The sequence below is a fragment of the Calliphora vicina genome, chromosome 4 (genome assembly GCF_958450345.1).
Source record: "Calliphora vicina chromosome 4, idCalVici1.1, whole genome shotgun sequence".
Lineage (NCBI taxonomy): Eukaryota > Metazoa > Arthropoda > Insecta > Diptera > Calliphoridae > Calliphora > Calliphora vicina.
The window spans coordinates 96,869,765-96,896,301 of NC_088783.1; the positions used below are offsets into that span (position 1 = coordinate 96,869,765).

Consider the following 26,537-nt stretch of genomic DNA (forward strand, 5'->3'; position numbering starts at 1 on the left):
CAATAATATTTTAAATTTGAAAAGTGTTAATACTCAGTATTGCCGTCTATAAATACCTTAAGTGATGTAGATGAGATTTTAATTTTCAAAGGAGAAACTGTGGTTTTTGTTGAGTGTGTTGTGTTGTTTGTTGAATTTTCGTTTTTGTTGTTAGTATTTGTAACGTTTTGTGTTGCATCGTGTTTTGACTTGTTCTGTAGAATGGTTGTTGTAGAATTTGAGTAGTTGTTGCTTGCCTGTTGATCGTTTAATACTTGTGCGTATGTTCGTATATTAGTGCCTCTTCTAGGAATAGGTTTGAGGGTGTTAGTTATAGGATTATTGTTGTAGATATCCCAAGCTTCACGATTTGTGCATCTTCTTGATATTCTTAGATGATTTACTGACTTATGTTTCCAAAAAGTTGGACAGTTTGGATCATATGATGTATGCGAATCAAGTTGGCAATTTACGCAAAATTTTCTGGTACAAGAATCATGTGGTGTCGGTGTTCCGCATTCTTTACATATTTCTATATTTCGGCAACGCTTCCTGGTATGACCTAGCTTCTGGCAGTTTTGGCATTTCATTGGGTTTGGAATGTATTCATCAACTGAAACTCTCTCCCAATCCAGTTTTAGTTCTTCGGGGCGATAAATTAAGTCGAATGTTATAATTGCTGCACCTGTCGCTACGACCTCCTTGCCATCCATTTTCGTTATCTTACGCACATCAATTACCTTTTGCGATTCAAGTAATTCCTCTTGGGCAATGTGAACGATTCTTGAAAAAATTCGTCCTTGGATGGAGTTCAAAGTTTTGTGAAGACTTTTTTTTGACTGGAATACAATCTATATAGCTTGCTTTAAGATATTGTTCTGCTATTTTGTTGTTTGGGACCTTGATTAGGAGGTCACCACTTCTCATTTCCGTTACTTCTAGTCGATTCTTGTTAATGAAGTCAAGTCCACGTTCCACTTGGAATACATTGTAAGACGCAAGTGGGGCTACTTCGATGGCAGAATTTGTAGTAGAGACAGCTGAAGCAATTAGGTAACGTGGGAGTTGTTGATCACTTCTCATTTCGTCCTTGGATGGAGTTCAAAGTTTTGTGAAGACTTATTTTGACTGGAATACAATCTATATAGCTTGCTTTAAGATATTATTCTGCTATTTTGTTGTTTGGGACCTTGATTAGGAGGTCACCACTTCTCATTTCCGTTACTTCTAGTCGATTCTTGTTAATGAAGTCAAGTCCACGTTCGACTTGGAATACATTGTAAGACGCAAGTGGGGCTACTTCGATGGCAGAATTTGTAGTAGAGACAGCCGAAGCAATTAGGTAACGTGGGAGTTGTTGATCATTTGCGACAATTTCTGGTAAAGGCACAAAATATTCGGGGCGTGGGCGTTTGTTTTTGCTCTTCCCAGTCAGGGAATCAAGTTCCCTATACCGGTTGTAATTCGTGGTTCACGCGGTAACTATAAAATTACACTAGTATTTATAAGAACCTATAATCAAGAAATATGATTAGCGTTGCCGCTTTGGTCCAATTGGACCAAAATTGGTAGTTTTAAGTTAACAAATTGACTTTTGGTAGTGTGGTTGGTTTGTTCCGATTTTTGTCGCATTTTGGTAGGTATTTTTAAGAACAAAATAATAAAAATCATAAAAAAAAACACTATGTTAATCCAAAATATTAAAATTGTTTATAACATATGAAGACAGAATTATCTTAAATTTTTAGTTTAGTAAGGTAAATTTGTACGTAGTTAGTAGTGTTCAGTTCAGAAAATGCCAAAGGGCTCGCAATACTTTTATTTTCTAATAATATTTTGTTCTGCTGTTTCAAAATTTTAGTTTCATCTGAAGCTTTTAACGTATTATACAATTGATTTACATATTCTAAATCATTAAAAATTATAACACATACTAGCTTGACCCGGTGCGCTTCGCTACCCCTGTTGAAGTAAAATAAAAAAAATTTGAAAAGATTTTATAAGCAAATAAATGAATATAATTAATACCGGAATTTCTTGTTTGTGATTAATTACATACTATGCCGTTGAAGGTATAAAATATATCCAGCGATTTTAAAAAATCTTGAAGCTTTTTTTAAGACATTCGCCTATTTTTAGTCAGACTCCTTATAATGATATGAAAGCTATTTATTATAATAGTTAAAGTAATGCTTCAAATGAGTTATTTTGTTACCATTGTAGATAAAATATATAAATATTCGAATATCAAGTGAATCTAATTGTAAGAATCTTTAAACTTTGTGTAAATTACGTTGATGTCAGTGTCCTGTTATGCCAGAAATTAAGAAGGGGTGCCACACCCCTTGTTCCCATCCGTCCCATTTTTGGATAAACTTCATATACTGATAAGAAATTGATTCGTATAAAGTTTGAAGTCTGTTGCAATAATAGTTCTGCAGATATTCGAAAATACTATATACTTTGCATGGGAAGTTCCACGACCACTTATCCACTGCCGCCCATTTTCATTCTATGTAAAATTATAAGGGAGCTATTCGGACAAAGTTGGAAGAATCTAGTAATTATAGATCTCAAGATATTTAGAAATAACTAATTACTTTGTATGGGAGGTGACTCACCCCGAGATCCGATCCTTCCCATTTTTTTATGAAGTTTGAAGCCTTTCACATTTACAGTTCTCCAGATATTCGAAAATAACTATTTACTTTGTTTGGTAGGTGCCACGCCCACTAATTTAATACCGCCCATTTTCAGCCAAACCATGTAAAATGATAACAATTATAGTTCACCATATATTTGAAAATAACTATTTACTTTGTATGGGTGGTGTCACACCCCCTGTTCCGATCCGTCCCATTTTTAGTTAAACTTCAAACAGTGATACGAAATTGATTCGTATAAAGTTTGAATATAGTCACAATATTAGTTCTGCAGATATTCGAAAATAACTATTTACTTTGTGTGGGTGGTACAAATTTTGCCCTCTTTCGTCCCTTTGTGGTCCAAGTTAAGAAAAACTATATAGTCTATTATTGCTTCCAGGTAAACGAATATCTATGTTCCAAATTTCAATCAAATTGGTGCATCCGTTTACTTTTGATTGTTTAAGAACTAAAGGTATTAAAAAAAGATATAGCCTATTGACGCTTCCAAGTAAGGATCCATCTATGTCCCAAATTAAAATCGGTTCAGCCGTTTAGGCGTGATGCTCAAACAAACCAACAAACAAACTTACAAAGACATTTATATAGATTATATAAATTGTGTGTAATCATGTTAAAAGAAGTAATAAGAAATAGTCTGCACTGAACAAAGTGGGCAGCTATGGCCAGTTATGTACCGATCGCCATGAAATTAGAACGCGTAATTTATTTCTATATGAAACTTATTTATGTTGAGTTTTGTCGGGATACCAACGCTAGGAGTTTTATGCTCGTTAAAGTAATTTTTAGAAGTGGGTCCTATATGGGAGCTATGGTCAATTTAGAAACGATCCACACACAATTTTTTGGTGTGACATATTTATGATTGTAGTGTTATTAAATAATATTCCTAATTTTAAGGTAACTATTAATTTTGAAACGAATTCAAATAGCATTTCTCAAATATTTAAAATTTGGTAGTTTTTAATCAGCAATCTGGTAGGAAAAATATTTTATGAGTGGCAACGCTGAATATGATATATTATTTCTTTTTCGCGAGAGAAAAAAAATGAAAAGTAAAACCGGTTATAAACACTCTTTCTCAATTTCACTGTCAATACGAAAAATTATGTTTACACGGCAACTGCCCGACAGAGACTGATAATGAAATTTATATTTTTCAATAGACAACTAAATAACTCATTCGTGTAAAAAAGACTTTTTTATAAATATCTCTTTTTGTCATCACTAGAGGTCGCTAAAGTTAGTACAATTTCAACATAAATTTTATGGAGAAAAATATATTTTTTTTATGTTTAACTAATATAATTGTTAAAAGTTCGTTTTAAAAGATATAAACTCGCGATTGGCAGCAAATGAAAGAATAAGAATGTGGAATTATGGAAATTTACTTTTTTTGTCAAAAAAGGCTTAACAGTTTAATCTGCGCAATTTTTAATAATTAACATTTTTTTATTGTAAGCTTGAAATTCTAAAACTTTGTTGGAATACTATTAGTAAAATATATGTTAATCTATTTTGATTATGTTTTACTATGAATAGCCTTAGGTATTATCTATAAGAAAATGTAATCATTAGTTGTCCTTTCGTATGAAAACTATTAAAATTTTGTTTTTGTTGAAATGTATAAATTACCATTTCGTAAATTTTCAATTTGATGGTTTGGGGAAATGCTCCAGATTTTTGGCATAAATTGTATTAATAGGTCTTTATTTGGTTCTTGATGTTGTATGTTTTTTTTTTGCTGAAATAAAAAAAAAATGCCAAAGTTTGATTTAATTTTGAAAAAAAAACATGTTAATCAATTTTAATTTTATCTAATGTCTATCTCTTATTTATTATAATGTGAAATCATTGTTTATCCGTTTTGACTAGAACTTTAAAAAAAAAATTGTTTTTGATGGCACCCATAAATAATACATTTTTACCGTAAATGTAAGTAACTCAATAATTGAATATAACCTACATATCCTAAGGTTGAGATAATAATATGAGCTTCTGATGATATTAGGAACACTTAAAGTCAAAACAAAACAACATCCAGTTTCTAATATTACAGCTGAACTATAAGTCTATCAACATTTGAAAATGTCCGTCCATCCGTCCTTCCGAATTTAGAAAATATATACAATATTTCACAATTTTTTTAAAAAAAAGGATATATGAGAGTTATGTAAATCCTTGCTAGAATTGAAATGTTAATAACTAAATTAATGCTTGGTTCCAAAATAAACGATTTTTACGAATTTTAAAAAAAAAAATAGATGTTATACAGGATATTGAAATCCTGATGTCTTGGAATTATGAATATCCTTCCGATGAAATTTTCATAATTTTGCCACTAATATTATAAGAGAACAATAATTTCTGAAAATTAATAATATTATTCAGGTTTATAGGATTTTTAAGGAAAAGGATGTATGGCAGCCACCCAAATCCTTGCTGCGATTGTAATAAAAATTTTCACAAACAAAAATAACATTATTAAAATGATTGTAACCATGATAATGATTGTATTCAAAATTTTATGTTCAGGATATATGGGTCAGGATATACCCGTGTCCTTGCAGGAATTTTTTCAAGAATTATATTTTTTCTTAATCTTATCAAAAGGTAATATTCTACTAATTTTTATTTGTCTGCAATAACTCCTTCTATTTTTGTCCATTGCCTATATGAAAACAAAGCACCTGTGCGGCACCGATCAGTAACGAAAAACCAGTCATTTGGGGCCGGATCGAAAACAACTTCAAGTAGGTTTCGGTTTCTGTTTGTACAGCTGTCGCTGAGTTGACAATCTTTGGCCGAATATGATTCGGGTCGTTCCGGAACGGAGATCCAATTGACGTGGGAACGAACTTTTTTTCGGTGCAAATGTAAGGAATTTCGTTTTCGGTGCCGATTACGGTGTATGCGGAAACATAGCTTAAGCGGTTGCTACAAATCAGTTTGTGTTTAATATTATCCAGACTCTCTACCATTGAATATGATTACTTTCCATTCTGGTATGATCCATCAGTAAATAATATCAATTCCGGTGAAAAAGCTGCTGTTGACACAGAAAATGTCAACAGTTTCCTAAAACATACTGTATTCGTGTTGTCCTTTCTATAAAAAGAAAGACCATCGTCAACCTTTACAATACTTCCAGAGGTGATTTGAGATGATGGCTTAGATGGTATTGAGATTTCAGTTTGCCTTAGGAGCCGAATTATCTTTGCAATGGCAGTTGTAGAGATACTTGCCGAAGTAATGCTTATCCAAAAGGTGTCATGCAAGCCATCGCTAGTTGTAGTAATTGACCTTGAGGCCAACACGACTGAACATTTCTTCAGGAGAGACTGAAAATCTGGAAAAGTAGCTTCAATTCTCAATAGATTCAATGGTGTAGCACGAAGTAAGCCAGAATCAGTTCTATAGCAGTTGTTAACAGCGGTATTTGGTTTGTTAATATTCTTCATTGAAGTACATCCATGTAATGTGATACCATGTTGGAGAATACCAATTGTTAGACATCTACATATACCTAAGGCAGTGCCCATTAGGGATATAACTAATTTTGGCGAAATTTTTGGCATACCACCACGTGATGGCCAATGTTGTATAAGTAATGAAAATATTTTTTTTAGGTCATTTGGAATCAAAAACATCACGCACCAACACCGATTTCTAAAATAAACCATTTTTTTATTCTCTGAAAAATTATATAAATAATTTCATATTATTTTTTCGCAAGTGTGAGGGATACTTCCCTTATTTAAAAATTATCCTTTGAAGTAGGTGCACAGTTATTATTAAAATAAAATATATTGTATTTCGAAATAATTGAAAATATTTAATGAAAAACTTTATTGTGTTTGGTGCGTGAACTTTTTTAACAACCGCGAAAAAATAGTCAATACCGACATAGTCAATACCAGGTGAACCTGCAATGCCTTGATGAGAGAATTTGCATATATGGTATATAGTCTTACGTTGACCAGCTCAATCTCCAGACTTGAATCCCATAGAGAACCTTTTCAGCATTTTAAAGTACAGGATCGGAACTCGCCGTTTTAGAAATAAGCAGAAGCTTTTAGTTTTATTATTGCTTTCCATGAAATGGAATTCATCTTTTGTTCTTATTATTAGAATGTAGGTACATTAAACAATATAAATTTTTATTATATTTAATAAAACAATTTAAAAATAATACATACGAATTTGATTGTTTTATACGGAAAAGTTGCTTAGGTTTCGAACAATACTGTATATATCTTTCTCTAATTAAAATATTTAGCTTCATAGATGAAAATACGTGCTGTATACTCAAATTTGACTCTGACTGTATATAGTAGTTATTCACGCCTTTTTTGCTGTTGAAACTTTTTTTCAACGGGGGTCAGTGCGTAGCCCCTCAAAGTTTTCAAATACTGAAATTCCTAAAACTGGGAAAATGTGTTCCAAAAACTGAGTTTTTTTTAGAAGAATTTATTTCTATATGAAACTTATTTATGTTGAGTTTTGTCGGGATACCAACGCTAGGAGTTTTATGCTCGTTAAAGTAATTTTTAGAAGTGGGTCCTATATGGGAGCTATGGTCAATTTAGAAACGATCCACACACAATTTTTTGGTGTGACATATTTATGATTGTAGTGTTATTAAATAATATTCCTAATTTTAAGGTAACTATTAATTTTGAAACGAATTCAAATAGCATTTCTCAAATATTTAAAATTTGGTAGTTTTTAATCAGCAATCTGGTAGGAAAAATATTTTATGAGTGGCAACGCTGAATATGATATATTATTTCTTTTTCGCGAGAGAAAAAAAATGAAAAGTAAAACCGGTTATAAACACTCTTTCTCAATTTCACTGTCAATACGAAAAATTATGTTTACACGGCAACTGCCCGACAGAGACTGATAATGAAATTTATATTTTTCAATAGACAACTAAATAACTCATTCGTGTAAAAAAGACTTTTTTATAAATATCTCTTTTTGTCATCACTAGAGGTCGCTAAAGTTAGTACAATTTCAACATAAATTTTATGGAGAAAAATATATTTTTTTTATGTTTAACTAATATAATTGTTAAAAGTTCGTTTTAAAAGATATAAACTCGCGATTGGCAGCAAATGAAAGAATAAGAATGTGGAATTATGGAAATTTACTTTTTTTGTCAAAAAAGGCTTAACAGTTTAATCTGCGCAATTTTTAATAATTAACATTTTTTTATTGTAAGCTTGAAATTCTAAAACTTTGTTGGAATACTATTAGTAAAATATATGTTAATCTATTTTGATTATGTTTTACTATGAATAGCCTTAGGTATTATCTATAAGAAAATGTAATCATTAGTTGTCCTTTCGTATGAAAACTATTAAAATTTTGTTTTTGTTGAAATGTATAAATTACCATTTCGTAAATTTTCAATTTGATGGTTTGGGGAAATGCTCCAGATTTTTGGCATAAATTGTATTAATAGGTCTTTATTTGGTTCTTGATGTTGTATGTTTTTTTTTTGCTGAAATAAAAAAAAAATGCCAAAGTTTGATTTAATTTTGAAAAAAAAACATGTTAATCAATTTTAATTTTATCTAATGTCTATCTCTTATTTATTATAATGTGAAATCATTGTTTATCCGTTTTGACTAGAACTTTAAAAAAAAAATTGTTTTTGATGGCACCCATAAATAATACATTTTTACCGTAAATGTAAGTAACTCAATAATTGAATATAACCTACATATCCTAAGGTTGAGATAATAATATGAGCTTCTGATGATATTAGGAACACTTAAAGTCAAAACAAAACAACATCCAGTTTCTAATATTACAGCTGAACTATAAGTCTATCAACATTTGAAAATGTCCGTCCATCCGTCCTTCCGAATTTAGAAAATATATACAATATTTCACAATTTTTTTAAAAAAAAGGATATATGAGAGTTATGTAAATCCTTGCTAGAATTGAAATGTTAATAACTAAATTAATGCTTGGTTCCAAAATAAACGATTTTTACGAATTTTAAAAAAAAAAAATAGATGTTATACAGGATATTGAAATCCTGATGTCTTGGAATTATGAATATCCTTCCGATGAAATTTTCATAATTTTGCCACTAATATTATAAGAGAACAATAATTTCTGAAAATTAATAATATTATTCAGGTTTATAGGATTTTTAAGGAAAAGGATGTATGGCAGCCACCCAAATCCTTGCTGCGATTGTAATAAAAATTTTCACAAACAAAAATAACATTATTAAAATGATTGTAACCATGATAATGATTGTATTCAAAATTTTATGTTCAGGATATATGGGTCAGGATATACCCGTGTCCTTGCAGGAATTTTTTCAAGAATTATATTTTTTCTTAATCTTATCAAAAGGTAATATTCTACTAATTTTTATTTGTCTGCAATAACTCCTTCTATTTTTGTCCATTGCCTATATGAAAACAAAGCACCTGTGCGGCACCGATCAGTAACGAAAAACCAGTCATTTGGGGCCGGATCGAAAACAACTTCAAGTAGGTTTCGGTTTCTGTTTGTACAGCTGTCGCTGAGTTGACAATCTTTGGCCGAATATGATTCGGGTCGTTCCGGAACGGAGATCCAATTGACGTGGGAACGAACTTTTTTTCGGTGCAAATGTAAGGAATTTCGTTTTCGGTGCCGATTACGGTGTATGCGGAAACATAGCTTAAGCGGTTGCTACAAATCAGTTTGTGTTTAATATTATCCAGACTCTCTACCATTGAATATGATTACTTTCCATTCTGGTATGATCCATCAGTAAATAATATCAATTCCGGTGAAAAAGCTGCTGTTGACACAGAAAATGTCAACAGTTTCCTAAAACATACTGTATTCGTGTTGTCCTTTCTATAAAAAGAAAGACCATCGTCAACCTTTACAATACTTCCAGAGGTGATTTGAGATGATGGCTTAGATGGTATTGAGATTTCAGTTTGCCTTAGGAGCCGAATTATCTTTGCAATGGCAGTTGTAGAGATACTTGCCGAAGTAATGCTTATCCAAAAGGTGTCATGCAAGCCATCGCTAGTTGTAGTAATTGACCTTGAGGCCAACACGACTGAACATTTCTTCAGGAGAGACTGAAAATCTGGAAAAGTAGCTTCAATTCTCAATAGATTCAATGGTGTAGCACGAAGTAAGCCAGAATCAGTTCTATAGCAGTTGTTAACAGCGGTATTTGGTTTGTTAATATTCTTCATTGAAGTACATCCATGTAATGTGATACCATGTTGGAGAATACCAATTGTTAGACATCTACATATACCTAAGGCAGTGCCCATTAGGGATATAACTAATTTTGGCGAAATTTTTGGCATACCACCACGTGATGGCCAATGTTGTATAAGTAATGAAAATATTTTTTTTAGGTCATTTGGAATCAAAAACATCACGCACCAACACCGATTTCTAAAATAAACCATTTTTTTATTCTCTGAAAAATTATATAAATAATTTCATATTATTTTTTCGCAAGTGTGAGGGATACTTCCCTTATTTAAAAATTATCCTTTGAAGTAGGTGCACAGTTATTATTAAAATAAAATATATTGTATTTCGAAATAATTGAAAATATTTAATGAAAAACTTTATTGTGTTTGGTGCGTGAACTTTTTTAACAACCGCGAAAAAATAGTCAATACCGACATAGTCAATACCAGGTGAACCTGCAATGCCTTGATGAGAGAATTTGCATATATGGTATATAGTCTTACGTTGACCAGCTCAATCTCCAGACTTGAATCCCATAGAGAACCTTTTCAGCATTTTAAAGTACAGGATCGGAACTCGCCGTTTTAGAAATAAGCAGAAGCTTTTAGTTTTATTATTGTTTTCCATGAAATGGAATTCATCTTTTGTTCTTATTATTAGAATGTAGGTACATTAAACAATATAAATTTTTATTATATTTAATAAAACAATTTAAAAATAATACATACGAATTTGATTGTTTTATACGGAAAAGTTGCTTAGGTTTCGAACAATACTGTATATATCTTTCTCTAATTAAAATATTTAGCTTCATAGATGAAAATACGTGCTGTATACTCAAATTTGACTCTGACTGTATATAGTAGTTATTCACGCCTTTTTTGCTGTTGAAACTTTTTTTCAACGGGGGTCAGTGCGTAGCCCCTCAAAGTTTTCAAATACTGAAATTCCTAAAACTGGGAAAATGTGTTCCAAAAACTGAGTTTTTTTTAGAAGAAATAGTAAAAATACTTAGCACGTATTTAAAAAACATATGGGGTTATACAAATAAAGAGCATTTTCGTGGATCCGTGCTTTGCCTTTTTAGAAAACACCTCAGCTCAAACCATGTGAAATTTCGTAACAATAATTCCAATAGTTCCCAAGATACCGAAATATTTCCAAAAAAAAAAGTTTTTTAACTACTGTGCTGTGTAATTTATTGTCATAATGTCCTAAAATATTTTTTTAGTTTAAACAAATTCTTGTTGTGATGCAAACAAAAAAAGTGTTATTTTATGACAAACCAATAAACATAGTCCAAAAACTCTTATTAGTTTATAACTTTTTTATTTGAAACCCAACAAAAATTTGTTTAAACTAAAAAAATATTTTAGGACATTATGACAATACGATCTCATAGGAGACTGTTTGAATTCCCCAAATGTATTTTAAAGTATTGTTAAAAATATAAAAAATATTTTTGAAAGGTTTTGTAAATTGTATTCATTGTGGAAGAGTTTATTTTTGACTTATGAAAACTGTTTTTATATGATTCTAAAATCTTTGTTTAATTTTCGTACATAAATACGTTTTTAAAAATGCTTTAAAATTTTAATGAAAATTGTCAAATAAAATATAATTACTACAGATGATGATGAACGATTGCGAGAAGAACTTAAGGACCTAATTGATGACAATCCCATAGAAGAAGGAAGTGATGGAGAGGATTCTGACGTATCAAATTCATCGAAAAAGAGAAAAAAACATGAGGAAGATGATGATTTGGATGACCGATTAGAAGACGATGATTATGATTTGATTGAAGAAAACTTAGGTGTAAAAGTGGAAAGAAGGGTAAGTTTTTTAAGATTAATATAAAATAGAGTTCCGAAATTATACACATTAGAGTGCTCCATGATTGTAAGGTCAAAAAAAATTCAAGGTATTTCAAGGAACGTCTCCCCCTCCATCTAGAATTGTTCTATGTATTGTAGAAACACTCTGGTGGCAATTCGTATAATATATCCCAATAAGCACAAAAGCCCCAAAAATTCAAGAACTTGAACATTTTGTTGGAATTTGACTTGAATGCAAATGTAATTATGTTTTAAACTTGAAAAATATTTGAAAAATTAAATATTTTTCAAACAAAAAACATATGGCTTGAATTTATGTTTCCTTTTTACTGGAGAATACTATTGAAATAAAGTGTATTACAACTGTAATTCAATTGCTTGACTATAATTTAAGGCTTGAATTACACTTGCTTTCAACTTGAATTACAGTAAAAATTGTTGGCCCTATCACCACGCGATGGCAAATGTTGTGTTATTGACGACAACATTTTTTTCGAAGTTGTCGAGTCCCCTAAGCAGTAGGGCCTGAACTCGCTCAATGTAAATAAAAAAATCATACCCTCATTACAATTTTCCCAACGTTTCGTAGATGTTACATATTCCTTTTTTGGATTAAAAAAAAAAAAATTATCTCCAAACTTTACCGCGTTTTGTGGGTGAACTTTTTTGACACGAAAAAGTAATAGCATTTTTTAAATAACTTTCATTTTGATATGTGCAAACAACCAGGGCAACCAAAAATATGCTCTAAAAAAAGTGTTTTATGCGCATAAAATATGCACTTAAAAACGAAAAATATGCTATTAAAATATAAAAAATATGCACTTAAAAATAGTTGGTTATTGTTTGATTTCAAAATTTCATTAAAAATATATATATGAAGTAAATAAAATATTGAGCTCATAAATTAAAATTGGTTATTATAGGATTAAACTTCGATTTTAGTGAATTTGGCACTACATGAAAATAGTTTGATTCAATTCATTTTATTATATTTAGCAATAAATTACTATGTGTTTACTTAAGTTTTAAAGTTTTTAAACAAAATCTTTGTTTTAGATTTACGAGTTTCTTAGACAATCTTAATCAATTGATTTGTCTCATCTTTAAAACTGCCTAATACTTCAAACTTTTTTTGGTAATTAATTATATTATATTATGGTAATTAGTTATATATATATTAGCATAATATTTTACTTTCTCAATCCATGTGTCCCAATGTTTATAGGATCCCTACTGAGGATGTACCCAATCAATTTCACGAAATGTTTCTATTCTATATGATGCTTTAAAAACTTTTTTACCATTTAAATAATGTTTCAAAAACTCTTTGAATAGCCTATGTCATTTTATGGTAAAAATTGCAATGTATTTTGGAGCATTCATCATGTATCTAGATTAATATCTGAATACGGCTTCTAAAATTTAAATAGAATTATAAAAAAGCCTTACAATAGTAAAAAAATATAAAAAAAACTTTTTTTTTCAAGTTTTATCATTGGGACTCAAAATTCTCCTGTTTCTTCCTTTCTTATCCATTGTATAGTCTATCAATATCCACGTATATTGTTTTTTCATAATTTCTTAATAACTTTTTTTTTACAAGTTATGTAAATACATATATCAATGGGTTTTGAAAGCGAAATTTTCGATTGATCTTAATATTCTGAACATCTGTTGAATACTTATTCAATTTTACATTAGTGGTAAACCATTAATACCCAACCATAACTGTCTCAAGCTGCCTTAAATTCCTTCTTTTAAATGTATCCAAAAATTTGTTATGAAGTTGCCCATAATAACATACAATTTTGGAATTTTCTTTTAATTTTTTACGTATTTTTACTATTTGTTAAATTTTAATATTTGTGTGTGTATATTAAGTCAACGAAAATTCTATGAAGATAAGTCGATTATGGGTACTCTATTTTTGTATTTAAGTAGCTTAGACCAATTATCATTGGACCTCAACAAAATAGTAAAATATAGAAATGAAAAATTACAATACAAACAATAAAATTATATCAGGAAAATTAAAATATGCTATAAAACGCAAAATATGCAGTAAAGAAGAAAATATGTAAAAATATGCACTAACAAATCTATGCCAAAATTCTTAAAATTGTCTGAAACGGATATATGTATAACTAACTCATATGTTTATACGACGCACAGCAAAAAATATGATATTGCATACTTTTGGTTGCCCTGGTTATAACCAACGCAAGGATTTTCATGCACTAAAAAATTAAAAATATGCACTATAAAGAGAGAAAATATGCACTAAAAATGACAAAAATATGCAATAACAAGTTTTTTAGTCTTCAATTCGGAAAGATAAATTGTCAAAAGTGATTTTGAGTTCCTGACTACAAACATGCATTTGCATAGAAATCCATGCCCTGGTTATAACCCTAATGTAGATGCTCTTTAGGGAAAACTAAAATGTATTATTTTTGTTCAAAATACTTTTTTTTAAGAGCGTCATCATTTAAGCGTATATAAATGTCTCGATAATGATATTCATGAAGAGCTTTTTGATTGTTCTTTTTTCAATTCTTAATGCGATATATGAATTCTTATTACTGCTGACTCAAAGTATTTTTAAGAATTGTTTTAAATTTTTGTATGACGATATGTGGAATTTAATTTTTTTACTACTGATATTCATTTTTTCTAAAAATGAATATCAGTAGTAAAAATTATTATTTTTGAACTTAAAAGTAAATTTTCTATTTTCACCTTATAGTCAACAATATGCAATTTAAAAACTAACGTATGGTGAACAAAATACGAACAAGTGTAAAACTACTGTTAAAATAAGACACAAGACAATTACAAACAAAAAATAAATACGGTAAATTCAAAAAATCTACGATTGTTCTGATCAGTTAATAATTGGCATTGAAAATGACATTAAACGAGCTGAACCATCACAAATTAATTTTTAAATTTTGTGAAGATAATACTAATAAAAAAAGTGAAATTTTTAGGCATTTTAAAGACACGGGTTTCCTTACATTACGTTAAGTCCTCAATATCGAACTTGAAGGAGAAAAAATTTAATTTGTGCCAGAGGAAATGAACTTCCCAAATGTTTCACAATTGTGACCCATTGAATTTTTTTGGACTAATTTAAAAATAACCGTATACGACAACTGAAACAGAGCCAAAAATATTGATTTATTTTATTTTTTAAAAATAAAAAAGGAGCTAAAAACCATAAATACATATGGTATTCAGATATCAATGATTAAACCTCCAAAAAAAAATAAGAAAGCAAATCGCGACGGAGCCAATTTTTTCTTTAAATTTTACTTAACATATAAACATATGAAAATAAAAACAAATTATAATTGAACTTAAAGTTATTTTTTTTAAAGTGTTTTTTTTTTGTTAATTTCATAATTGTTCCTATTTTATTCACCTGGTGTTTCTAAATGGCTGGTCCGACTGTAATAAAATTTGACGTGGGCATAGCCAAGCAGTATTCGAGTTTAAGTTATTAAAATGGGCTCCAGGGGCGGCGCTATGGGGGCTCACAGTAGGGTACCTTCGACATGTATGGTATGGTATTCAGGCAGCCGTCCAAACCCTTAAAGAAAATAGAGGTTAAAGAAAAGGGAAATCTATAGTTTGAGTCATTGTGAAGTTAACAAGAGTAGAGTGTAAAGAAAAAGAGGAGGAGGAGAGGAGTTAAGAATTCAAAGAATTCGAAAAACGCAGACCATCATGGGATGGTTGCTGGGTCCCTAGGAGGTAAAGTTTGCGTGACCGGTCTTATCAACCATCCGCTTTCCCTGATAAAGGCGTCTATACACCTTAGTTCCTTTACAGATAACCCGGAAAGGGTACTGACGAATCTCTCACCTAAGAGCCTAGCACGTAGATCACCCAGTGCCGGGCAGTTACAAAAGAAGTGGACGATGGTTTCTTCCTCGTTCTGACAACTTCTACAGAAGTCATGATGAGGTAACCCAAGTCTTGCGGCATGAGTCCCGAAAGTGCAGTAACCGGTAAAATTTTTAAACACGTAAAATTTTTTTGTTTCCCATCCGATTATTGACTTTTTTGTAAGACCAAAAATTAATTTATCTGAATAAAAAAAATTAGTCGGAATAAATGTGGATCAAATTGGTTCTAATATTTACAATACTATTAAAATTTTGATACAAATTTTAGTTTTAGAAACTCAATAAATATGTAATAAATTCTTTATTTATTAACAAAACTCAATGAAATTTTCAACGTTTTTTAAATTTGTCATTGTAAATAGGTTAGGTTAGGTTTAGAAGGGTGTACACAAAGTGTACTTCCACCCAGAGACCTTGAGGTCCATTGTGATTCCCTTCGATAGAGATAGAAGAAGATAAAGATAATAGCATTAGAATAAGCAAAAAAGAAGTCCAAAATTCCGTCTGATAAAAAGAAGAAGAAAGAAAGGAAAGATTAGTCTTTTCACGGATTTGGACCTGCCGTAGAACGTCCCTTAAATAGCCACCCTATTCCCTTAATGAAACCTAGTATGTTGCTTAGTTTGCAGCCAGCAACATTACCAAGTTCATCCAGAAATCTATTTCCTAGCCATTTAAGTCTATGACCCTGTAGCATAGGGCAGTTGCACATAATGTGCTCTACTGTCTCTATCTCCTCTGCATCCCCACATACTCTACAGAAGTCCTGTGTGTCAGTGTCCCACTTTCCCTTAAAGGCTCCAATTGAGCAGTGACCGGTTATCACTCCTACTAGAATCCTGAGATTGTACCTATCCAACTCTAACAGTGTCCCAGTCGCGTTCGCATTCAGTCTTGGCCATAAGGCCCTGGACACTTTGCAATCTGTTCTACTGCACCAGGATCGATTCGTGCAGTCCCGGAATCTTTCGTAGATTACCCTGTAGTAGTGACAAATGGGTGGTCTAACAGCCCGTTCCCTAGTGTCATGGTCCAAATCGGAACCATGTCTAGCAAGTTCATCTGCTACCTCGTTACCCTGTACATCACAGTGCCCCGGCACCCAACACAATCTCACTGAGTAATGTGCCAATAGCTCCTCCAGAGCTCTCCTACAGTCCCCTACTAGGTTGGAGTGTATTAAATGACACTCCAAGGCCTTCAGTGCTGCCTGACTGTCTACATATATTGTCACTGAAGACCCCCTATTCACGTGTGTCCCTATCAACTCTGTGGCTTTCCAGATCGCGAAGATCTCTGCCTGGAAGACGCTACACTCGTTAGGGAGTCCATATGAGCGCTTAATGTCCTGGTCGACCAAATATACCCCGGCCCCCGTACCAGAATCCATTTTGGAACCGTCTGTGAAAACTGCGCACCCATCAAACAGTTGATCGGATCCAGCCCACTTATCCCTAGTGGGGAATTCTACTGGGGGTGAAGCACCAAAGCTGAAGGTTGCGACCTTATAGTCAGAGATTCCAGATGGAGTAATGCCCTGACTAACAAGACCTGCTTCATACAGTATCATAGTGTGTCCCATCCGCAAGGATTTCACTAAGGAAGACTCAGATAGTCTGAGTAAGTTCCTTGCTGCCACACTTTCAACATATATCTCAATGGGTAGTAGATTCAGGATTATATCCAACGCCGCCTGCGGGGTGCTGCCTAGGGCACCTGTGATACCCAGACATGCACATCTTTGAGCCTTGTTGAGTATAGCCCTGTAGCTACGTTTCCTCATTGCCTCCCACCACACTGTGCAGCCATAAGTAATAATAGGTCTAACAACAGAAGTGTAGATCCAATTAACCATACTCGGTCGCAAGCCCCAGTTTTTGCCAATTGAGTTCCTACATGCATAGTAGGCATTAAGGCCCCTTTCCAATCTTTCCTGCGTATTTATTTTCCATGACAGTTTATTGTCAAGGAAGGTTCCTAAATACTTGGCTCCCCCTGATAAACTCAGCTCGACGCCGTCTAGTTTCGGCAATTTGAAGTTCTCTACCTTATACTTCCTAGTAAACAACACCAATTCTGTCTTTGATGGGTTTACACCCAGCCCGTTAGTCTTTGCCCAGGATGAGAGATCGCTAAGCGACTCCTGCATGATGTCACTGATAGTTGAGAGAAATTTTCCCTTAATCAGGATCACCACGTCATCCGCATAGGCGACTATCTTCCTACCCTTAGATTCGAAGGTCCTGAGAATAGGATTAACCGCCAGTAACCACAGTAGAGGAGAAAGAACTCCACCTTGTGGTGTACCTCTGGTAACCCGTCTTCTGATCACATCGTCCCCTAGGGTTGAATTGATAATCCTGCTTTCCAGCATTAAGATTATCCAACTCACTAGAAAGTCGTCGACCCCAAGTTCTACTAACGAGTTCCTAATTGCCTCTGTCCTGATGTCGTTAAAGGCACCTTCTATATCAAGAAACGCAGCCAAAGTATATTCCCTATGCTTCAGACTGTGCTCTATACAACCGACCACTTCATGAAGCGCACTCTCAACGGATTTACCCTTGAGGTAGGCATGTTGAGCGTTGCTAATGAGATGGGTATCTATATTGCTCCTTAGATGTAGATCTATCAGTCGTTCTAATGTCTTCAAAAGAAAAGACGATAGGCTAATAGGTCTAAAATCCTTTGGTTTCGAGTGGCTGGCCTTACCGGCCTTTGGTATGAAAACAACCTTGACCTCTCTCCACCCACGCGGCAGATACCTTCTACTGAGACAGGCCTTGAAGATATCCGCCAAGAGGAATAATGCCGTATCCGGGATATTACACAGCATCGCCGGAAATACTCCATCCGGACCCGGTGATTTATACGGGTCAAAAGATTTTACCGCCCAGGCTAGTTTTTCCCTAGTGACTATTCCCTCAATTTGTCTAGAGTCATGACTAGTTCCCTCAGGCATGTTAGCCCCCTGATCGTCAGCCCTAGTGCCTATACTTTCACAACCAGGAAAGTGTGTTTCCATAAGCAGGGAGAGTGTTTCCGAGCTAGATTCCGTCCATGAGTTATCAGCTCTTTGAATATACCCTATGACCTTTGGGTCTTTGGATAAAATTCTCCGAAATCTTGACATCTCATTGACGCTATCAACGGATTCACAAAAATTTCTCCATGAAGTCCGCTTCGCTCTTTTCAGATCTCCCTTGTATTTATTGAAGCACACCTTGTAGTTGTTCCAGTCTCCTTGTAATCCAGTGAGCTTTGCCCTATTAAAAGATTTCCTAACCGTCGACCTTTGAACTTGAAGTTCCTTAGTCCACCATTTTGGCTGTTTACGCCTGCCGGGAAATTTCATTGGGCATGATGACTCATAGCTCTCATTTAATAAACGCGTGAAATTGTTCACCGTTATTTCCAAATTGGGTGGTATCAGTTCACATAAATTAAACTGCTCAAACCCAGTACGTACCTTATCATAAAAGGTTCCCCAATTTGTCCGCCTAGGATCCCTAAATGGTACCCTTAAGGACGAGTTAAAATTCAAAGTGAAGGTGATCCTACTATGATCCGAAAAGGAACAGTCCGTGGATACCCTCCAATCTCTAACGAAATTATCATCTTGGTTCGTCAAGGTCAAGTCTATAACCGCCTGCCTATCTTTGTTCCTAAACGTGGGCATATTGCCCTTGTTACAGATAACTAGATTATTGACAGTTATGAAATCATAGACGCACTCACCTCTTTTATTGATATCAGCACTGCCCCATTGGCTGTGATGAGCATTTGCATCACATCCCATAACCAGGATAGCACCTCTCCTTTTTGTATACGCCGTTAGCTCCTGCACCTCATTGCCTGGTGGATCCACTGCATCATACGGCATATACACCGAAGCCAAAGTCAGCGTCCGCTCACCCCTGGTTTCCCTATTCACAACAGTGATGTCACCGCCCCTAAAAGAATGAGAAATTATTAGTTTGAGTTCTCTCCTTGCCAGGATACACGTTCTTACCTTGTCCTCAGTGGACGGGATAAATAACGTGTATCCCGCTAACCCTAACCCGCAAACCTTATTTTGGTTAATCCAAGGTTCTTGGATCAGGGCCACATCGGTCTGGGATTTGGTGAGAAAGTTTGCCAATTCTGTTGAGGCCGCTTCACAATGATGCAGGTTTATCTGCACCACCAGCAGCCTCTTTGGTAGTGTCATGTTTCGAATACCGAAACCTGACAGTGCCAAAACCAAAATTGACAACCCCTTTCACCTTGTCCAAAATCTCGAGGGATTTACGATCCACTGCGAACCGGAAATCCCTCCCGTTGTTCTCCTTACACACCATGGAGGCTACCGCCTTCCATTGGTCTATAGGGAGATCAACATTCTGTTTTTTCAACAGTGCCAATATGGTTTCCACCGGTCTTACGGGTGGAGGAATCCATACTGTCACTATTGACCTTAATGGTAACTCTGAAGCGCGTATCACTTCAAGTTTTAAGGCTGGATTAAGGTCGCCAAGTTTCCCAACTACGGTCCTTAAAAATTCAAATGAATTTTTATTTCCGCAGTTTATGACCTTGACTCCCTTAGCCCAGTCAGCACCTTTAAAAGATACGTCTTCAGAGCTACCACTATGGAAAGCCATCTCATCCAAGAGTCTAGCCTCAAGCAGCTGCCATTGATCGGTACTGATCTTCCCATCCGGATCATTCCGATCAATAATCGCTGCCTGAAGATATACGTCCTGACTCAGGGACTTCTTTAGCTTCTTTGTTGACGAGGAAGGCTGGTCGTCCCCAGATCTAGCCCTCTTAATGGTCTCCTTTTGGTTACCCTTAAGAGTGCTAGATGGGGTTACACCAGCATTCCCCGAAGCCTTGCTGCATCCTGGTGCCTTCGATGACGAGGTTTGAGGACCACCGGATCCGTTACCCTTAATGTTACCCATACGGGCACCCTTAAGAGAATCGGCCGGAGGATTCTTCATTCCCTTCGCACCTGACCCCATTATGGGAGGCTTCTTGTTACCATCCACAGTTCTAGCCGAAGCACCGATTTGTAGGATGGTAGAAGAGCCCCCCTCCTTAGTTGTTACCGCACTGCTAGTGGTTGGAGCTATCGACCTTATACCCTTTTGGGTGTCAGCCAGATCGACAGCAGCTACCACTTGCTGCTCAACAGGAGAAGACTCTCCCAAGAGTACACTAACAGGGCCGTAGATTCTTTCAAATCTAGCGACGTCCTGTCTGTGCTTCTTGAGAAGGTACTTCTCCTTTGCAGTTAATGACCCAGGATCTCTCTTTCCCATCTTTGCCAGAAAGGCTAGAGATTTCCTAGTGCCATTTTTTGCCCTATCCTCTTTCGTTCGGCCTGGCTTATCAGTGTCTCGTGGAGTGGCATTAGGCAACTCCTCCACGGCGGCCTGCCGAACAAGATTGGCGACCTTAGCGCCATGTGGATCATCTTCTGCCGAACGGCTCCTTTGGTTATCCTTGTCACTAGCAGTGGGAGGGGATGTTTCCGTTATCTGATTCTGAGCAGCAATCATAGTGATCTCATGCTCATCATCAGATAACAGAGCCAACTCCTCCAACCTCTGAGTGGCACTAGTTTCCCCAAAGGAGTCTTTCGACAGTCCCAAAAGACCATCCACATCCAGTTCACTCACCTGTCCTTCATGCTCTAGAATCCGAGCATGTACGTCTGTCAGGGTTAATTTAATTCACCCTCTAGGGTGCTGTCCGAAACCCCCCCTTCCGATTCCCTAGTTTCCCTGAAATCGGAAGTCTCCTCTGTAGTTGTTGTATTTGAATTTTTAGGATCTATTTTGTTCCCACGAGTAGGCACGTAAAGACGGACCATCCACGCAGTGACGGCGTGCGTGGACTGGGCAACTACATTACAACAGCGTATTACCCTGACGCTGAGGGGAGCTGTTAGCGGTTAGTTTCTTTATACACTAACTAACCATCCAGGTCCTCGGCACTGCTACCACTCACCTTGACCTTAAGAGTGTATATGTTTCGTGACCCCCAGGTAAAGCCTCTACTATACAAGTGGCGAACTCAAGCGTGGATATCACGAGACGATATATGTCATAATAATTGACGCGACAGCTACTGGACACACTATCGCCCCAATATCTTGACAAGATGAGTAACCTTTGGTTAATACGCTCCTTTGAAGTCGCGACCTCCTTTGCGAAAGTGCCAGGAAAACATGCTCAATCGCAGAGGAGGTCTAGACCACAGAGTGTATATAAGCCCTCGCATCGCTTCAAGATCGTTACCCAGGCGAAGGTCATTGTAAATAACAAAGTGTAAAAAAAAACTTGTCAAAAGGTCAAAGGGAATCCCGCAATTCCTAAAAATACCCAAAGGATCTACATTTCCTTCGGGGCTGGGAAAATAATTTGGGAATAACTAGGAAACACATCAAGGTTTCCAAAGCTACTTTCCGTTATCTGATCCCAGATAACGACATATTCGAAAAATAGAACATATTTTTATACGAGAATATTCTCCGTAAAGATACCTTACAGAAATACATAAAATTGTTATACATACGTTACTCTGAAATCGTTTGTATATTATTGGTAATTTAGTTGTCTAAATAACAAAAAAAAAAATCGTCTCAATTCGGTCCAAAAGTACGCACTATATTTTTAAAAAAGCGCACCAAGGCACTGTGGTTCTAAATCAAAATCTAGGTGGACAAAATTATAAAAATCGGTATCTTCAGAATTTGGAAAAACTAAGTTTTTTCGGAAGCTGACAATCTGCTCTCCTCCAATACAAATGGGTTTTTCAATTGGACATTTCGTTTTCTCGACAGAAGCGCCAGAAGTTCAAAAAATTTTGAATCATATTTTCGTTATTTTTTTTTAAATATTTTACTGCTTTACTAAATTAGATATATCTCAATTGTTTTACCATATAGACATTCATACTTTAAAACATAGATAAACATTGATATAGGCTTTTATTAAGTGTATATCTTAATTTATGGGCCTCTCCATTTTCATGTTATAGTCCTTTAAACTTTGGTCTCAAATATACTGATATATTTTTTTTTTCTAAGAATGTTATATAGCTTGCCAAAAAAAAGTCCGTCGAAGCCCGTCAAATGACTATATACATCATTTAATGAAACTTCTGGGGAATGTGGAAAAAATTGTAGCCGCCAGCACCCGCCGAAATACTTTCTTTTTAATTTTTACGGACTAGAATTTTTAGAAATATTTCTTTATTTATTATTGATTTTTATATATCTAGACCCTACTGTAACTTGAAATATAGTAAATACAGATCTTTTTAAAAATTTAGTTTCAGAAATACATGAAAACGTTTTTTTTTAATTTTTTAATGATTTTTATCAGAGACAACTGTTATAAGAAATATCTAAAAAAAATTTAGCCATAACTGTTATATTTTAGAAATAAATTTTTGTTTCTTTAAATAATAGTTATTCTCAATGAAAATAAGTTTTGCTTTTCAATAAGTGTTATTCATAATAAATATTTTTTTTCGTTGCTCATAACTTTTATTTTTGATTTTTATGTTTTTACGTTGCCTTATAAGAGTTATTTATAAAAATATGTTTTTTCGTTACTCATAACTTTTCGATTTAACTTCACCTGAAGTATCTCCACTTCAACCAATATCCGATTTTCTGATTGACGAATCGACGAATCTAAATACGTCATCGTTGATCGGAACATCAATTAGAGAACTTGAAGTGGATTTATCTTCAGAAGATGACAAAGGCAATACATCGCGAGAGTTATTAGCAGCTATAGCTGAAATAGAGGGCTTTAAACCAATGAGACTGGACGTAGAAGCCGATTTGTTGCAATATTAGGAAGAGAAAAAGGATACTTTTGCAATTTTTAAATAAATTGGTTCATATAGTATATGCACTGCCGGCTAAACGGCTTCCTGTTGAAAGAGCATTTTCTGCTTTCCGTATTTTGTTGACTGAGAAAAGGTGCAACTTGGCGGACAATGCGTATGCGTTGGCTAAAACATTGATTGTGAAACAAAATTCTTCATAATTAAAAAACACACAATAAAAAACATCAATCTCATACCAAGCTTATTTTTTGCTTTAAATGTTAAATTCAATGTATGTACTAATAAAATGCAACCAAGGTGGCGAAAGAAACTTCTTTTGAGTTATGAGCAACGAAAAAAATATATTCTTTAGAATAACTCTTATTAGGCAAATTAAAAACATACAACTTGAAAAAAAAAAGTTATGAGCAACGTAAAAAAATATAAATCGGAAATAAAAGTTATGAGCAACGTAAAAAAATATTTATTATGAATAACTCGTATAAGGCAACGTAAAAACATAAAAATCAAAAATAAAAGTTATGAGCAACGAAAAAAAATATTTATTATGAATAACTCTTATTTGAAAACGTAAAAATTATTCATTGATTTATGCCTAACTTTTTCAGTCTCAAAAAATTTAATAACAGTTATTTTTGGTCTCTGATTTTTATATAGATATCTAGACCCTACTGTAACTTCAAAAAAATTTTATATTGATCTTTTAAACATTTTTTTGGAATCGGAGATACCAATTCTATATAAAATTAAAAATTTTAATTTTTAAATGCCTATAACTCGGAAATTATAAGAGAAAAATAGCACACATAAGCATGAGCGAATGTAATCGAATGGGAATCAAAGAAAAGGAAAGTATTTAAAAATCATTCATGTCATGTACCCTACTTTGAGCTCCCACAGCGCCGCCCCTGGAGCAATTGTTGAGCACATTTTAATAACTTAAACTCGAATACTCCTTGGCTACGCACACGTCATTCTGTCGCACTGTGCATACTCCATTTGAACTCCATTTCGATTTTAGTGAAATTTACCAAGTTTATCATGGGTAGTTTAAAGATAGGTATATTGGAAACCTATTTAATGAGTTATTATTTAGTAGAAATTTATAACCGGCTATGATCTAACATATGCCCCTGAAAGTAAATCCTGTGGATTCGATTTGCAGTAAACCAAAATATGTGAATTCGTTTAAAAACGTGCAGCCTATGCCTTGGCTGGTTTATTTATGCATGACTAGTTTATTTATGCACTAACTGGACATGCAGGTCCTCTCTGCTACTAACAACCTTGACCTTGTTGTTGTAGTATAAGTAGTTTCTGAGTTGACAGCCCTTGGCAGAGACTTCCTGTATATGACTATTTGTAGTGGAAATACCCAGACTAGAACCACAGAGCATCTCTTCAAGATTGTTACCCATTTGAGGGCTAAAGACATTGGCGCATATTCAGAAATCATAACTAAAGTCGGAACTAGTAAAACAGAAACTAAAAATAGTTTATAGATAGTTGTAGATCTTATTCACAATTCATAACTAGCTTAGTTACTGCTTTGACATGTAGAGAAAACACAATGTCGATAATATTTTAATCGATATACATATACTGTAATTAATTAAAAGGCTTTATAAAGCTATTAAAAAAATATTTTTGTTCTCTAAAAAGTACATACAAAATTTTTAGTTATAGTTTGTATGTAAATCAATTAAAATAAGGCTATGTAAAATGAAGTTTATCAATAAAATGTTGTTGACAAAAAAAACACATCTCTAGTTTATTTTCTTTCTGTGTGGATGTATTAAAATGAAATCAATCAGCTGTTTTTTTTTAATGTATTAGTTAGTTGACATTTAGTTACAACTTTACCAATTGTGAATAATTTAAATAGGTACTTAAAAAAGTTAACACTTGGTGATCGTTTATGAATATGCGCCATTACCACTTATTCATACTCAATTTTTTAATTTACAGGTTTGTAACCAAGTTTGATTAAAAAAATAACCATAAAAAATTGTTGCAAACATCTTGTTTTTAACTTATGAACAGAAAACAATTAATTTTTTTTTTAATACATTTTAACATGTTAAATTTTATGTCAAGATTTCAACATTTAGAATATTACGAAAATAAATTCTTAATAGCAAAATATTCTGAAAAAAGGACAGAAATAATTTTTAATTAATTTTTTTAAATGTTAAAAAAATTCCAGTTTCATGCCTTCTTTGCGTTACTGGCTACAGAAAGAAAACAATTTTATAATTTTTATAAAATAAATTATTAATGAAATTTTTAATATTTGAATTTAAATATCATTGTCTCATGTAAATATAGTTTTATACAGATGTCTATATGCATACGACATTGGCAGTTTTTATTAGAGTATTTTTAATAAAATCCAAACCAATAGCAAAGGTTGAATGAACCTAGCTAAATATTAAAAATAAACATTCTTGTTTAAAATTTTCGGAATACAACATTTTATTTATCCTCAATAAAGCTAAAAGAAACATCCAGCAGAATTATTATACTCAAAAGAATCATGGTTACGTAGACCAGTTTAATGGAAAAAAAATAATTTTCTATGCTGTATTACCCAAAAATTTAGAAGAAAAACACCAAAAATGTGAATATAAAAACAGCAATATTTCGAAAACGCAAGCTGACTGAAAAAAACAAGTTTAACATAGTACTAAGTGTTCATCAACACGTACAAAATGTAATTGAAATGTCTGTTCCCTGGTGTAATTAAACCAATATTGGGAACTCATTTACATCCCTAAATCACACAAATCATAAATATCTTTTAAAACAATTACTATTTCTCAAATGTTTTGACTTCAATTGCCAATCACGATAGATATAATTTGTTTATGAAAACTCTCATGTAAAATTATACACCTACAGCAAGGATTAACACAAACCGATGTCGAAACATTTTTTGGAGAAAACACCACCATTAAATATTGAAAAATCTGTCTATAACAAAATGTTTTGAAAAAAGTAACCAAAATGTAAAATAAATACACATCTACACATCAAGAAAAAAAAATAACCA

At 33.5% G+C, this 26,537-nt stretch overlaps 1 protein-coding gene across 1 annotated transcript in view; it reads left to right on the forward strand.

Moving 5' to 3' along the window:
* The window catches only part of Spt6 (transcription elongation factor Spt6), an 81,249-nt gene that overhangs the window by 37,958 nt on the left and 16,754 nt on the right, over window positions 1-26,537 (forward strand). The window contains exon 3 of the mRNA XM_065507223.1: window positions 11,513-11,718. Coding sequence (XP_065363295.1) covers window positions 11,513-11,718 — 206 coding nt within the window. The remainder of the gene's footprint in view (window positions 1-11,512; window positions 11,719-26,537) is intronic.